Source organism: Zingiber officinale, chromosome 5A (assembly GCF_018446385.1).
Source record: "Zingiber officinale cultivar Zhangliang chromosome 5A, Zo_v1.1, whole genome shotgun sequence".
In the NCBI taxonomy this organism is placed as follows: domain Eukaryota; kingdom Viridiplantae; phylum Streptophyta; class Magnoliopsida; order Zingiberales; family Zingiberaceae; genus Zingiber; species Zingiber officinale.
In genome coordinates this window covers 116,741,447-116,756,247 of record NC_055994.1, presented here as the reverse complement: position 1 = coordinate 116,756,247, position 14,801 = coordinate 116,741,447, and the positions used below count along the sequence as shown (strand labels likewise).

At 34.4% G+C, this 14,801-nt stretch overlaps 1 protein-coding gene across 1 annotated transcript in view; it reads left to right on the top strand.

Moving 5' to 3' along the window:
• The window catches only part of LOC121981456, a 57,687-nt gene that overhangs the window by 16,609 nt on the left and 26,277 nt on the right, over positions 1–14,801 (top strand). Inside the window, exons 10-16 of the mRNA XM_042533985.1 lie at positions 10,582–10,678; positions 11,620–11,671; positions 12,047–12,148; positions 12,231–12,377; positions 12,478–12,649; positions 12,719–12,967; positions 13,080–13,234. Of these exons, the coding sequence (XP_042389919.1) occupies positions 10,582–10,678; positions 11,620–11,671; positions 12,047–12,148; positions 12,231–12,377; positions 12,478–12,649; positions 12,719–12,967; positions 13,080–13,234 (974 nt within the window). The remainder of the gene's footprint in view (positions 1–10,581; positions 10,679–11,619; positions 11,672–12,046; positions 12,149–12,230; positions 12,378–12,477; positions 12,650–12,718; positions 12,968–13,079; positions 13,235–14,801) is intronic.

Genomic DNA, 14,801 nt, shown 5'->3' with positions numbered 1-14,801 from the left:
CCAAGCTTCTATTTTATCTCAGTTTGTCCATCAGTTTGTGGACGATGAGAACTAGTGAAATTAGTGAGGTACCCAATTTCCTTCATCATACACCATAGTTCTTGAAATGTCAACAATCTCCTTAAAGTACAAATTAACAATATGAGATGCATCATGTGTGTTATATACTCCACCCATGACGACCAGTTATGGCCGGTCTCAAGCCCGGATAAAGGAGGGTTGTGTTAGATTGCCAGCCAGCGTTATATTCAATGAATGGATTCATTAAACTATTGCGCTAATGCTAGGTTATTCCCTGGAAGGAACGCGTTGCAGAGTTCTATTGTAACGTCTCGGCAAGGACCGCTAAATCTCCAGAACTTGAGTGTAGTGCTAAATATGCAAGAGTTCGTGTTACAGGGTCCGACTGTAACGGTTCAGCAAGGACCGCTACATCTCTATGAGAACTTGGGTGTAGTGTTAAATAGACAAGAGTTTTCACACCATAGGTTGGATAAGAACAAATATGATAGGAAAACTAATAACCTAAAATTTGGAACATGGTAAATCAATGGAGGTAGTAGATATGATGATTAGAAAAGAATTAGTATTTTGTGTGTATAAGAGACAAAATGGGTAGGCGAGAAGGCAAAGATGATAGAGAACTCGGGTTCTAAGTTATGGTAGAGTAAAGCAAGAAATGGAGTGGGTATTATTGTAGATAGTTTGTTAAAGGATGAAGTTGTAGGAGTAGTTAGAAAAGGAGATTAAATTATAGCCCTTAAGATAATAGTGACGAAAGAAACTATGAACATAATTAGCGTATTTGCATCACAAGTAGGATTAGATGAAGTTACCAAATCAAGGTTTTGGGAGGACTTAGATGAAATATTACAAAATATTCCACCAAATGAAATGATTTTAATAGGAGGTGATCTAAATGAGCATGTTGGAGTGAAAAATGAGGAATATGAGAGGGTACATGGGAGTTATGAGTTTGGAACGGGAAATGAGGAAGGGAAAATTATATTAGATTTTGCGATAGCATATGACTTTATATTATCTAATACGTTTTTTAAGAAAAGAGAAGAACACTTAGTCACATTCAAAAGTGGGAATAATAAATCACAAATTGACTTTCTTATGGTTAGGAAGAAGGGTAGAAAGATTTGTAAAGATTGAAAAGTCATCCCAGGGAAAAAGCTTAACTGCCCAACATATGTTAGTTAGGGCTGTAAATGAACCAAGCGTTCGTGAACAAACTTGGTGTTCGGCTTGGTAAGAGTTTGTTTATGTTCGTTCAATATACATAAGATTAATTAAACAAATAAGTTTGAACAGCTCGTTAAGCTAAACAAACAAGCTTGAACACATATGTGTGCAGCTCGTTAGCGTTGGTGAACAACGTTCGTGAACAACGTTCGTGAACAATGTTCATGAACAACATTTATGACCAACGTTCACGAACCATATTCATTAATAAAATTCTTTTAAATATGTTAAATAAACAATAAAATAAAATAAAATAAATAAATAAATTTAAATTATCAAGTTCAATAACCAATCAAACAACTAAAAGTTTCAAACAATCAAACAAGCTTGAATTGAGAGTTTGATAACATCTAAACGAATCAAGCTTGAACCAAGTTCAAGCCAAGCTCGAGCCAAGCTCGAACCAAGCTCAAGCCAAGCTTGAATTGAGAGCTTGATAATATCTAAACGAACCAAGCTCAAGTCAAACTTCAAACAAGCTCATGCTCATAAAAAATAAACAAAACCAAACTTAAACACTCATTTCAAAAGCTTGGTTCATTTTAAGCTCAGCTCGGCTAGGCTTAGTTACCTATCAAACAAGCTTGAACACTCCAAAGCTCGGCTCGGCTTGTTTACAACTTTAATGTTAGTAGTGTTGGATATACACCTCAAACATAGTATTAATAGAAAGAAAATATATATGATTCCTAGAATTAAGTGGTGGAAGTTAAAGGATGGGAAGCAAAATATATTTAAGGAGAAGGTAGAAGTACAAGCATTAGGTGAAATATACGATGACTCTAATACATCATGAGATAAGATGATATCAAAGTTGAAAATAGTAGCTAAGAGTGTACTCGGTGAGTCAAAGAGACATGCACTACTAAGTAAGGAATCTTGGTGGTGGAATGAGAAAGTACAAGAGAAAGTGAAGGAAAAACGAATAGCTTATAAAGAATTATATATTTGTAAGAACGAGGAAAACTTAAAAAAATATACAATATCCAAGAAAGAAGCAAAATTGTATGTGAAGCAAAAAATGAAACTTTTGAACTATTATATAAAAAATTGGATACAAAAGAAGGGAAAAGAAACATTTATAGAATAGCTAATGTGGAGAGAAAGGAAAACAAGAGATCTTAACCAAATAAAATGTATTAAAGATGAATGTAATAGGGTATTAGTAAACGATGGAGAAATAAAAGAGCGGTGGAAGAAGTATTTTCATCAACTTTTTAATGAAGGTTTAGGTAACCAACTTAACTTAGGTAATTTGAGTAGGTCAAATGAGAATAAAAATTTTAATTTTTTTCGTAGAATTCAAACTTCAAAAGTAAAACAATCTTTAAATGAGATGCACAATGGAAAAGACCAGATGATATTCCGATAGAGGTATGGAAGTGCCTAGGGAAACAAGGTATTAAATGATTTACAAAATTATTTAACATGATATTGAAAACAAAAAAAATGTCTGATTAATGGAGGATAAGTACTCTAGTTCCTTTAGATAAGAACAAGGGAGACATACACAATTGTGCAAACTATAGGAGTATTAAACTAATGAGTCATACTATGAAATTTTAGGAAAAAGCAATAGAAAAAAGATTAAGGAAGAAGATCACATTGACTGAAAATCAATTTGGGTTCATGTTTGGAAGGTCGACAATAGAAGTTATACATCTTCTTAGACAATTAATTGAAAAATATTAGGAGCAAAAACAAAATCTACACATGGTATTCATTGACTTAGAAAAAACTTATGATAGAGTCTCAAGAGAAATTATATGGGGAATTCTAGAAAAGAGAGGTGTTAGCGTAACATATATTAAACTAATTAAGGATATGTATAAGGATGTAATGACCAGAGTAGAGACTTCAGGCGGAGTAACTGAAACATTTTCCATAAAGATAGTATTACATCAAGATCAACTCTAAGTCCCTATCTTTTTACACTAATTATGGACGAACTCATTGCGCACATTCAAGACACAGTACCATGATGCATGTTGTTTGCAGATGATATTATTTTAGTAGATGAAACACGTGAAGGAGTAAATGCTAAACTAGAATCTTGGCAGGAAATACTAGAAGGGAAATGTTTTAAGCTTAATACAGAATATATGAAATTTAAGTTTAGCAATATTAGAAGTAATGAGACAATTGTTAAGATAGGAGAGGACGAGTTGCTCGGAACCGAGAGATTTAAATATTTAGGATCAGTTTTGCAAAACGATGGAGGGATTGAGAGAGATGTCTTACATAGAATACAAGTAGGATGGTTGAAATGGAGGGGAGCGTCGAGTGTTTTATGTGACCGTAAAGAACTTCTTAAATTTAAAGGTAAGTTCTATAAAATCGCAGTTAGACCTGCTATGTTATATGGCGAGCATATGAGCAGAAGATGAGAGTTGCAGAGATGAGGATGTTAAGGTGGATGTGTGGACATACGAGGATGGACAAAATAAGAAATGAAAGCATTAGAGAGAAAATCGGAGTTACATCTATTGAGGAAAAACTACGAGAAACACGTTTAAGATGGTACGAACATATACTTAGATGACCAATAAATGCTCCAGTTAGGTGATGCGAAACTATGATAAATATGCATATTAAACGAGGAAGAGGAAGACAAAAAAAAAGACTTGGTTAACAACAATACAACAATATAAAATTTATTTAAATATAGATGATGATATAGTAAGAGATAGAGCTTAATGGTGTAAAATGATTCATACAGTTGACCCCACCTAGTGGGAAAAGGCTTGGTTGTTGTTGTTGTTGTGTGTTATACATCATAGTTCTTGAAATGTCAAACAATCTCCTTAAAGTACAAATTAACAATATGAGATGCATCATTTGTTTTGTTGTAGGGGACATAGTGAAACATCTTTGAGAATCTATCAACAACAACCATGATAGAATCCTTGTTCCTTTCAGTTCGTGGCAGTGCCATAACGAAGTGAAGATTCACATCCTCCCATGGAGCACTAGGAACCATTAGTGGAGTGTACAAATCAAAATTTCGATTTGTTTTGGCCAAATGATTCACTTGACATTGCTTTACAAATCTGTTCGACATCCCTGAACATCTTTTGCAAATGGAAATTAGATTGACCAAGAGAGAGTTTAGTCCCTACCAAAATGTTCTTCTAGCACACCACCATGAGCTTCAATCTGAATCATTTGTCTCAAAGAATAAGCTGGAACACACAAGACATTAACCTGAAAAAAGAAAACATAAAAAGGATGATTTGCAATTTTGCGATATTGAGCGAAAATCCACATTGTTCTCGTAAATATCCTCGAAGGCCTTGAATCCAACCACTTTTATCTACATGGCGTTATAATAAGGCATGCTTTCTACTCAATGCATTAGCAACCATGTTTTGCGTCAAATTTGTACTTGATAGTAAAGTTATAAGATTGTAAGAACCCAAGTTGCATGTCTCTTGTTTATGTTGGTGATTAATAAAATTAAATGTTTCATGATGGTGTCGGTAATAGATTGGAGTTAAGAATGAAGGAGATGAACAATAGGAAGAAGACATTGTTTATGCCGAGTATGGTTTTAAATCTTGTACCATGTTGGACTAAATGTCGAAACATATCATTCCGCTAAATTACTAAAACTTGATATTACTCGGCACAATTAATGTGTCATTTCTTTGCTTCATCTCCTTTAACCTCTAATTTGTCACCGACACCATGCATTGGAACATTAACACAATACGAGAATAGTATCCGGTGAAAGATTGAAACTACAACATAGCTCAAGATTTTAAACCTTGTTATTGAGTGGTATCGAGTTTCAGTGATTTATTAGAACGATACGTTTCAATCATTTCACTGTTTGAGATTTCAAATCATGGCATAAAACTTTTGCTGCCTCAAATAAAGAAAGACCTCATTAAGAGGGTATATATGCTCCTCTTCACTTTTGTTGTATACCATCATGCCATCAAAAAAACCACAACAAAAAACCCAATGCACGAATTATGTGATTCATAAATCTCATGAAAGGTCTAGTAGCATTAGATAATCCAAATGACATAACCAACTATTCATATAGGCCATCTCTAGTTTTGAATGACGACTTCCACTCATGTATAGGCCTTATTTTGATTTAGTGGTAACTATCCCACAAATCATTTTTTGAGAAAATAGAAGCATCGCACAATTGATAAGTAATTTGTGATCTTGTTGATGCCTTGATAAGTAATTTGTGATCTTGTTGATGCCACGACTGTCCACACACATTCTTGAAGAATTGTCCTTTGAGACTAATAAGGCTGGAAACACATATAGAATCATGCTTTCCTGAATCAATCCCTTTTCCATGAATTCATCCACTTGCCATTGGAGTTCTTCATGCTCTTTCGACTCATTTTGTAGGTTGCCTTGTTTGGTAGAATAGTTCCTGGAAAAAGATCAATATGATGTTGGATGTCTCTCGAGGGTGGATGCTCCTCCTGTATAACATTGTGAAACTCCTTAAGAATTGGTTTCATATTAGCTGATGGCTCCTTGTGTTGTTCATTCTTCTCTACAACTACGAGAGCCAAAACATCATGACCCCTTTCTAATTCACCCTTGCATTCACCATAGGATATAAGAACACAAACTTCCTTCTTTAGCGGATTGGTTTTAGAAGTTGTAATAGGACAATCTTCTTTTCAGTCACCTTAAAAGAGTACGTGTGTTTGTAGCCATCATACAACACCCTCCTATCATAATGTCAGGGGCTTCCCAACAATAAATGACACATCCATATGAGCAACATCACATCAAACTTCATCTTTTTAATTCTTGCCAATAGAAAAAGGAACCAAGCATCTTTTAGTTACCTTCATATCATTCCTCCTTGTGTTGTTCATTCTTCTCTACAACTACGAGAGCCAAAACATCATGACCTCTTTCTAATTTACCCTTGCATTGACCATAGGATATAAGAACACAAACTTCCTTCTTTAGTGGATTGGTTTTAGAAGTTGTAATAGAGTTAAACAATCTTCTTTTCATTCACTTTAAAAGATTACATGTGTTTGTAGCCATCATACAACACCCTCTATCATGGTGTCAAAGGCTTCCCAACAACAAATGACACATCCATATGAGTAACATCACATCAAACTTCATCTTTTTAATTCTTGCCAATAGAAAAAGGAACCAAATACTTTTTGGTTACCTTGATATCATTCTTATTTTGCAGTCAACACAATTTGTAGAGATTTAGATGAGGGATAGTGTTCAACTTAAGCTTTTGCACTGCTCCAAGGATAACATGTTCTCGAAGCTGCCACTATCAATGATAACCAAGCACACCTTGCCATGAAAGTGCATTTGATGTGAAATATATTCTTTCTCACCCAACTCTCATCCTCAGCTAGTTACGTGTAAGTCGTGTTGTACCACAATCATAAGTCATCTATTTTTCTTCAACATCATCATATTCATATTTGGATTCATCTTCTTTGCCATCAACATAATTTTCTACCAGTGTAACAATCCTCCTATTTGGACAATCTGAAGTAATATGCCCGAAACCATAACATTTTAAGTATTTTTGGCCACTTGGTGTTAAAGGATTAGGTTTTATTCACTGCTAGTAGATCCTTCACCCTTGTCTTGCTCCTTCGACACCACTTTACTTTGGAGAGTAGGCTTGGCATTTTCTCCTCTCGTATAATCATCTTTCGACGTGAACCCTTTTCAAACTTTTGTTGCTTCTCAACCTTCAAAGTCATCTTGCTCACATCATTCAATGTCCAATATGCCACTTTGGCAATCTCATATTTCTGACCACTAAGGTATCTTGCAATAGTTTGTTCCTCTTCTAGCTCTAGTTCCACTAGCTTTCCTTTTAACATGAGATTAGTGAACTTCGCTCTATATTACTCCACACTGAGATATTTTTACTTGAAATCATGGATGTTGATGAGAAAGGTCTCTTGCCTATAGTTGTTAGGCAAGGATTTTCTGTTCAACTCCTTTTTCATTTCTTCCATGTCACAATTTTACTCCTCCCCTCATGATCTCTTTGCTTCTTCAAGTTTTCCCACCAAAAAGATACATTCCTTCTGAGCTTAAGTGCTACAAGCTTCACTTTCTTTTGGTTTGGTGGTTCATGAAACTCAAACATTCTTTCCATTGTATTCAGTCAATCGATAAAGTTATCAACATTCATCTTACCTTCAAACTTCGTAATATCCAGCTTTCAGTATCTTCCCAAGTGTATCAACATCAGAACAACCAGATTTTTGGACATCATTGGCTTGTAGGTTATTTCTTCTATGAAGTGCTTCAATGAGTTCATGTTCATCCTTTTCTTGCAAATTATGTAGCAATCTTTATAGCTGCAACCTCAAGGACTCAGCATTTTCTTCATGACCACTAACTTCTCTGATTACATTGTTTCCTTTTCACTTGCTATTATCTCTATCCTTCAGCTCCAATACCAAACTGATACTGAATAATGAGAAAATGGAAATCGAAAGTTTTGTAGTAGATTGACATAATTTCTTTTAAATAACAAATATGATAAATGGTCACCATTAAGTTTAACTTCACTAAGGGGATACAAAGATTCACCACCCTTATGATGTATAAATTTGGATATAGATCCAAAATAGACTTCAACAGACAAGCATAAATCCAAGAGATATAGAGACTATAGAAGAGATACTTTTCTAAATTCATCATTAAATTCTAAGTTGTTTTCTTGCTACAAAACAATAACAATAAAGTCTCGATCTCACAAACTGAAGTCGGTTATATGGATCCTTCTGTACTTTTGGCCCGCTCCCTTACTATATTCTCATCTATATTTGAATAAATTTTATCCTTTTTTATCATTGCTAACCAAGTCTTCTTTAGTTTTTTTTCTTGATTAATATGTTTATTTATCATATCTCACATCGTCTAACTGAAGCATTTATTGATCGCCTAAATGTCCTAGTTAGGCGATGTGAGCCATGACAAATACACACATTAATGTGTTTGTATTTGTTTTCTCACTACAAAACACCAAAATAAATACTAGTACATGAAACAACCCTCCATGCATAGGCTAGTATGAAATTTATTGATTTACTAAGCTCTTTAATGCTTTTCTTGATCAATAAGATAAGCTCAATTAATTCTCCCTTTGAATCTGCACGCTAGACCACCTAATATAGAAACAACCATAACTTTTCCTTGGAAAATGCTTACTTGTTTCAAAATCAAAGTCAAGTGGTTGATCTTTCTTCACATAAAGGCACACACTTTAACTCTTTAGCATTCAATTTGTCTACTCAATCAAGTTGGGCCATCTGTAGGTTTGAAAAATGGGCTTGCAACTCATTTAGTTGATGGGTTGTAGATAATACCATAGGGTTAGCAAGATTCACAAGAGCTGATTGTATCACATTCAACGCTCCTGTGTTAATCCTACTGTTGGTGCAGTCCCATAAAATATAGTATAGTGAATCTACCAAAAGAAGATATTAGCTTAAGTCTAACATATGCTATTCGATCAAGTTGGGTCATCTGCAGGTTTGAAAAATGGGCTTGCAACTCATTTAGTTCATGGGATGTGGATAATACCATTGGGTTAACAAGATTCACAAGAGCTGTTTGTGGCACATTCAGCACTCTTGTGTCACTCTACTGATGCTGTTCCACAAAGCATAGTAAATTTGCCAAAAGAAGATATTACCTTAAGCCAAATACCTTAATGTCATAAAGGTATTAATTGCAAAATAAATGTATAGATTATCTTATTAACTAGAAATTATAAATTCTAAAGATAATCAATTGAGCCACATTTATTACTTCAACTGCTTGCTCATGATTTGTAAAAAATACCAATGCCAAATTATTAAAGAGAGATTTAAACTCAGCAGGTTCTGGTTCATTGTTCTTATGAGTTCTATCTATTGAGAAATGAATTATTTTGTCCAAGTGTTTTGCAGATCTTTGTTGCTAGATTTGACCAATTTGATCTATTATAACATGTTAAACTACCATATTAATTATTAGATCATGTCATGGGTATATATATATATATACGCTCACCCCAGACGCCCCTCATAACCCGTCCCCAGGTTATGTGAAGGGAGGTAAATTACAGGGCCGACCGCTAAGTTGGCTAAGGGGTGTGAGGGTTTTTTTTTTTTCCGAGGGCATGCACCCACACATATCTTCCAAAGATATGTTAGTATGGATTAGGGTTTGAAATATCATTTTGAATTGGGGTTTCAATTCCTAGCAGCTGGAAGATGTACTAGACATGTTGGGTGTAGGTGTTGATAGGTTTGACAAACCTTATAAGAAGAGAAGAGGAAAGAGAAGTTTCACCGGAGGTGTCAATTGTTGAAGCTTTGATTCATAGATGACAAAGACAACCTTGTGATCTCCAAAGAAGCTTCACTGATCTCGCGGGAACTTTACCGACCTCCAAGGAAGACCTGAACTATTTTGTTGTGACATTCCAATCCTAAAACACCTGGAGGCCTTGTGGATTTGAATCACCTCGCAACCTCTCAAAACACCTCCCAACCTTTGCAGAAGCTTTACCGATTTGCGAGGAAGACTCTGGTTGCATTAGTGTGACGTTCCAATGTTGAACCATCTTGTGAACTTGTTGATCCAAAACAGCATGCAAGGTTATGGCTTCCAAAACATTCATGACTTTCATGGAAGTTTTGCCGACCTTGCAGAAGTTTCATAGACCTCAAAGGATGACTTCAACTGCATTCAAGCTGTGTTGGGGTTTTCCATGTGCTAGTCAACTTCTAGAACAAGAAGTTCCACCTATGCCGACCAGCATGGAACGAGATTTTAATCCATGGTGGATCCACTTGATCTGCATTTGAATGAAATCTTGAATGAGTATATATTCATCAAACCTTAAATTTAATAAGAAAGGATTGAGAAATTTGTGTTGGAACGATAGGTTTCTTTTTTTTTTGTGTTTTTCAGAGAGGTTTGGATATGGAAGAACATTAAACTGAAGTACATTTTGTTGGTGGCTTGTCTCTGAGTGGCGGTCAAAATTTAAATTATTGGAAAAGGAAAGAAAAAAATTGTAGTTTAGTCATGGGAATGGTATTTGTTATTGGACAAAAGGTATAGTGGCTTACACTCATATGAGCCTAGTTGATAATGAGAAATAGGGCTTGGTTGGACTGGTAATCAACTTCAACAGGCCGACATTCAGAACCATGATCGCTGAAAGATCATTTGTTTTTTCTTGAGTTATGAAAGGGATTGTTTGTAGCCTATATTGCATTGTGACAAGTTTGATTTAATTGTATTCCTCTGCTGCATTCCTTTCAGATGCTAATCATTTGACATCTCATATTACAGCTGCTGTCCTGAAGGAAAAGCTTTCCGCTTTAGGTTCCTCGGGTATGCTAGCAGATCACCAGCTTCAAGCTCAGCTTCAAGAGCATCACTTCAAGGGGTTTACTTCATCCTGATTTTCTGGCACTTCATATATCAATTATCAAATAAAATCACCTACTATTGTCTAACTAGTTATGATACATCAAAATTAAAATACAAAACTAAATGAAGATAGGGATGCTTGGTCAATGTAGAAAATTTTTCTCTTGCTATCCCATAGCGCTATCACAAAAGTGGCCCTCTAAATCTTCAAGTTTTTCTTGGGTTGTTCTCAGTGGATGATTACTCAACGAAAGGGTTGAGAATCAAATGAGGTTTAAGCAAGTTATGGTGTTTCCAATGCATATAATAAATCATAACATGACTATAGGATTCCAGTCAATGTAATCAAAGCCAAGTAAAACTAAGCTTTGTAGCCATTATGAATCGTCAGTCCACTATTTGGTCTTATGCCCAGTTTCAGTTGATTCCGAGTTTATTATTTTATATATATAAGTTTTTTCAAAATTTTTAATTTTTTTCTTAATTTTTGTTCAAAGTAGGTTATAGGTGTTTATGAACAAGTAGAAAAATTTCAAATCTTTAATTTCTAGTACAAATGATTTACGAACAAAATTACTAGTTCATTTCACTATTTAAGAGTACTAAAAAATTGCCTTTGGTAAAGACAAATATGATATGGAAACATGCCAACTTAAATCCAACTCATCCTGCATGATTGCTCTCTATAATTGAGTAGTTAAGGGTATGATTCAGTTTTGTTTTATCAAATAATAATCATCTTTTAAGTACCAAGATATGTACCTGTTGGGCCGCTTAACATAAAATGGATATGTTTGTTATCTTCTCGTAAATCTTATTATGGTGAATCATTTAATTTGAAGATTGATCTTTGTAATGAAAAATTGGGGGTTCTTAGTGTTTATTTTTCTTTAGTAATCCATGTTATGAACTTTAGTAATGTGTACTATTTTTTTTTTCTCTCTCGTTATGTTCCAGACAAGGTCAGCTAACAATTTCAGATATTGCAAGGAAGGCATTTCTTCATAGTGTAAGCACTATTTGGAACCTATGTATATGTACAATATAAATAGCCAATATTATATATTATGGTTTTGGTTTTCTTATGACATTATGAATTAAAGTCTGAGCATTAAATCATATATCACTATCAGTTCCATATCGTTTTTCTATTGCCATCAATCTTTGAAAACATAAATATCATACTGTCTTCGTGGTAATGCAAACTACCTTAGATGTGGGCATGATCGTCATGTTGTGGTTTATCATGTGTCCTTGTAAGAACAGATGTGAGTCCCTGCAATCTTGTCTTTTAACCTGCCTTTTGTCCGTGGGTTCATTTCTTCTACATCTATTTACATTCAATTCTCCAACTCTTTGAATTATATTTTAAAACATTTGGCAGCATTTTATGGAAGGACATGCTAAAAGTGGCCCTATATCTCGTTTGCCTGTCATTACCATCTCAGATGCCAAAAATCAACTGAGAGATGTTCCTGTTTGTCAGGTGTCTATTTGTCACTAATTCCTTTTTCTTCTTTGATGTTGAACCATATTGTGTTCTTTTAATAAATGCTTCATTGTACCAGCCTTTCCATTTGGAATTAAATTTCTTCAATAAAGAGAATCGTGTCGTTCAATATCCTGCTAAAGCATTTTATCTTGATGGATTCAACCTCATGGCTTATAATATTGCTTCTGGAGGTGATAACCTATACAAGAAACTATACTCCATGGTACAACTGAGTGGCTTGTTTTCATCTTTTCTTCTGTAATTGAGAACCAGCACACTAGAATATGTTGTACATTTGACTTTTATTTATCAAATTTATTCAGATTCCTGGAAATGTTGAGTGTTCTCCCAAGACAATGATTTACAGTGCGAAGCAGCATCTATTTCTTGTTGTCTTTGAATTGAGTGCTGCTAATGGTGTTGTTCATGAAGTTGTTCTTTACTGGGAACAGACAGATATTCAGTCAATTAATACTAAAGGAACTTCTGTAAAAGGTAGCTCTTTCCTGAGTGCATTTGAATTACTTGTTTTTTCTTATTGCTAATTTTTCCTCTGATTTGCAGGTCAAGATGCAGCTTTTTTGGGCCCTGGTGAAAACCACTATGCTATTCTAGATGAAGATAGAACTAGCCTTTCTCTTTATATTTTGCAAGGAGCAACTTCTCAAGAAGCCAATGAAAAAAAAGGAGCCAATGAGAAAAACGGAGCACTGGATGAAAACTCATTTACAGAGTCTAATGTTGCCTCAAATCAAGGGCCTCTTCAATTTTCTTTTGAAACAGAGGTTGATCGCATATTCTCATCTCCATTAGGTGGATATCTAACCTATCCTTTCAAATACAGAAAAATATTGTCTACTCAAGAATTTTTCTTTAGCACAAAATAACAACTAGTGTTTGATAATGCCAATTTCCTTTCTTTCAGAGACAACTCTGTTGTATGTTATATCTGGTAAGCACATTGGACTAGCCAAACTGCTTCAGGGATATCGCCTATCAAATGATGATGGACAGTATATTTCAACAAAAACTGATGGAAAGAAGTTCATTAAGCTGAAACCAAATGAAACTGTTCTTCAGGTGCTATCTTTTGTTTCCTTTTTTTTTCTATGCTGACAAAAATGACTCTGACAACTATTGTTATTTTGTTCTATGTGATATTTAGTCTTTCATTTATGCTTCTTGTATTTCTGTTTGGTTAATTCCTACAAGTTCATACTCTGGAATTGCACTTGGTAATTGCAGGCTTGATGTCTTGTATTGTTTTTATCATTTTTGTACCAAGGTTTTAAATTTTACTTATTCTACTCATTTTGATCCCTAATCAAGGTGGTACTATTCCAATGTGAACCTGTATCAACACATGGTATGGGTCACCAATGTTTTGAAAACCAGACCAGATTGAGTTATTTTAATTAGGAGCTGGAAACAAAATTTCTCTGGGCCAAGTCAATAAAAAATCTGTTTGAACTTGATTTTGGCATTTTCAACCAAATAAGGGAATGGGTCACCAGTCCACCAGCTTCTTTGGTTTAAAAAGACACAGTCAACCCAACTCAGTCATGCTGAGCTATCCACCTATCTATAAAAATAACAAACAAACTGAATCTCAAGTAATTGGGGTCGTCTATCTTTTTTTTCTCATTGTGTTGTCCTATTATCTAGTTTCTTTTTCTTATTGTCATTACCTAAGTGTTTTTGAGTGAATTGTTTCAAGTTGTGATTGAGACAACTTTTTCCATAAGTCCTAGTGGATAAACTTATTGCAATGAAAGAAGGCAAATAATTAACCGTAATGGATTAGGAATATTACCTGCATCTGAACCACCTTTTGTTCAACAAATTATTTATGATGACTTGTGAAATCTTAATAGGAGATTTTGGAGCATCATCTATGTTTGTTTGATTTTCCTACAAGGCATCACCAATCCATGACTATTTGATAATTCCATCAATAGTGTTCACAACTGTCTATGCTTGAGATTTCAACATGTGCTTTTGTGGTTGATTGTCCAAAGGCAAAAATTGAAGCAATTTCTGATATGCAAATATAGTTTTCTAAAATAACTTCATCACAAAATGCACAAACGATTCATTTATCTCAAAGCATTTTTCTAAATCATATTGTTCTTTAGAAGGGATGACCAAAGATGAAGATGACTAGGAATATGGAAATGACATTTCTCCATAATTCAATTTTTGCATTCACATTGGATTACTAAACTTGTGGGACTTGAGTTCCTGGTCATGGTGGAATATCATTCATAATAAACTGATTCAAAGAGTTAGATGGTTTCCAGATATTGACCATGTCCTTATTTGCTTATTATTCTATTATTATTTTTTAATTAGAACAAATTTACTATGTCCTTTTCATAATTCAACCTATTTTATTTCAATCAGATTGTAGAAGTGTATGTAATTGTGCAAAGCTATTATTTGAGATCTTTTTTGTTATTGAATTTAATTCCCCTGTATTTTGTGCTCTCTCGTGCTTTTCTTCCTTATGCTTAGGCAAAGAGATCTCCTATTGTTTCATCAGGAAAACTACCAAATACTTAAGTTATGTGAGTCAAAGCACAGATTAAAATCTTATGCTGTGCTGGTTGACACAGGTGAGATTTTTCATTCGGCTCTCCTAGCGAGA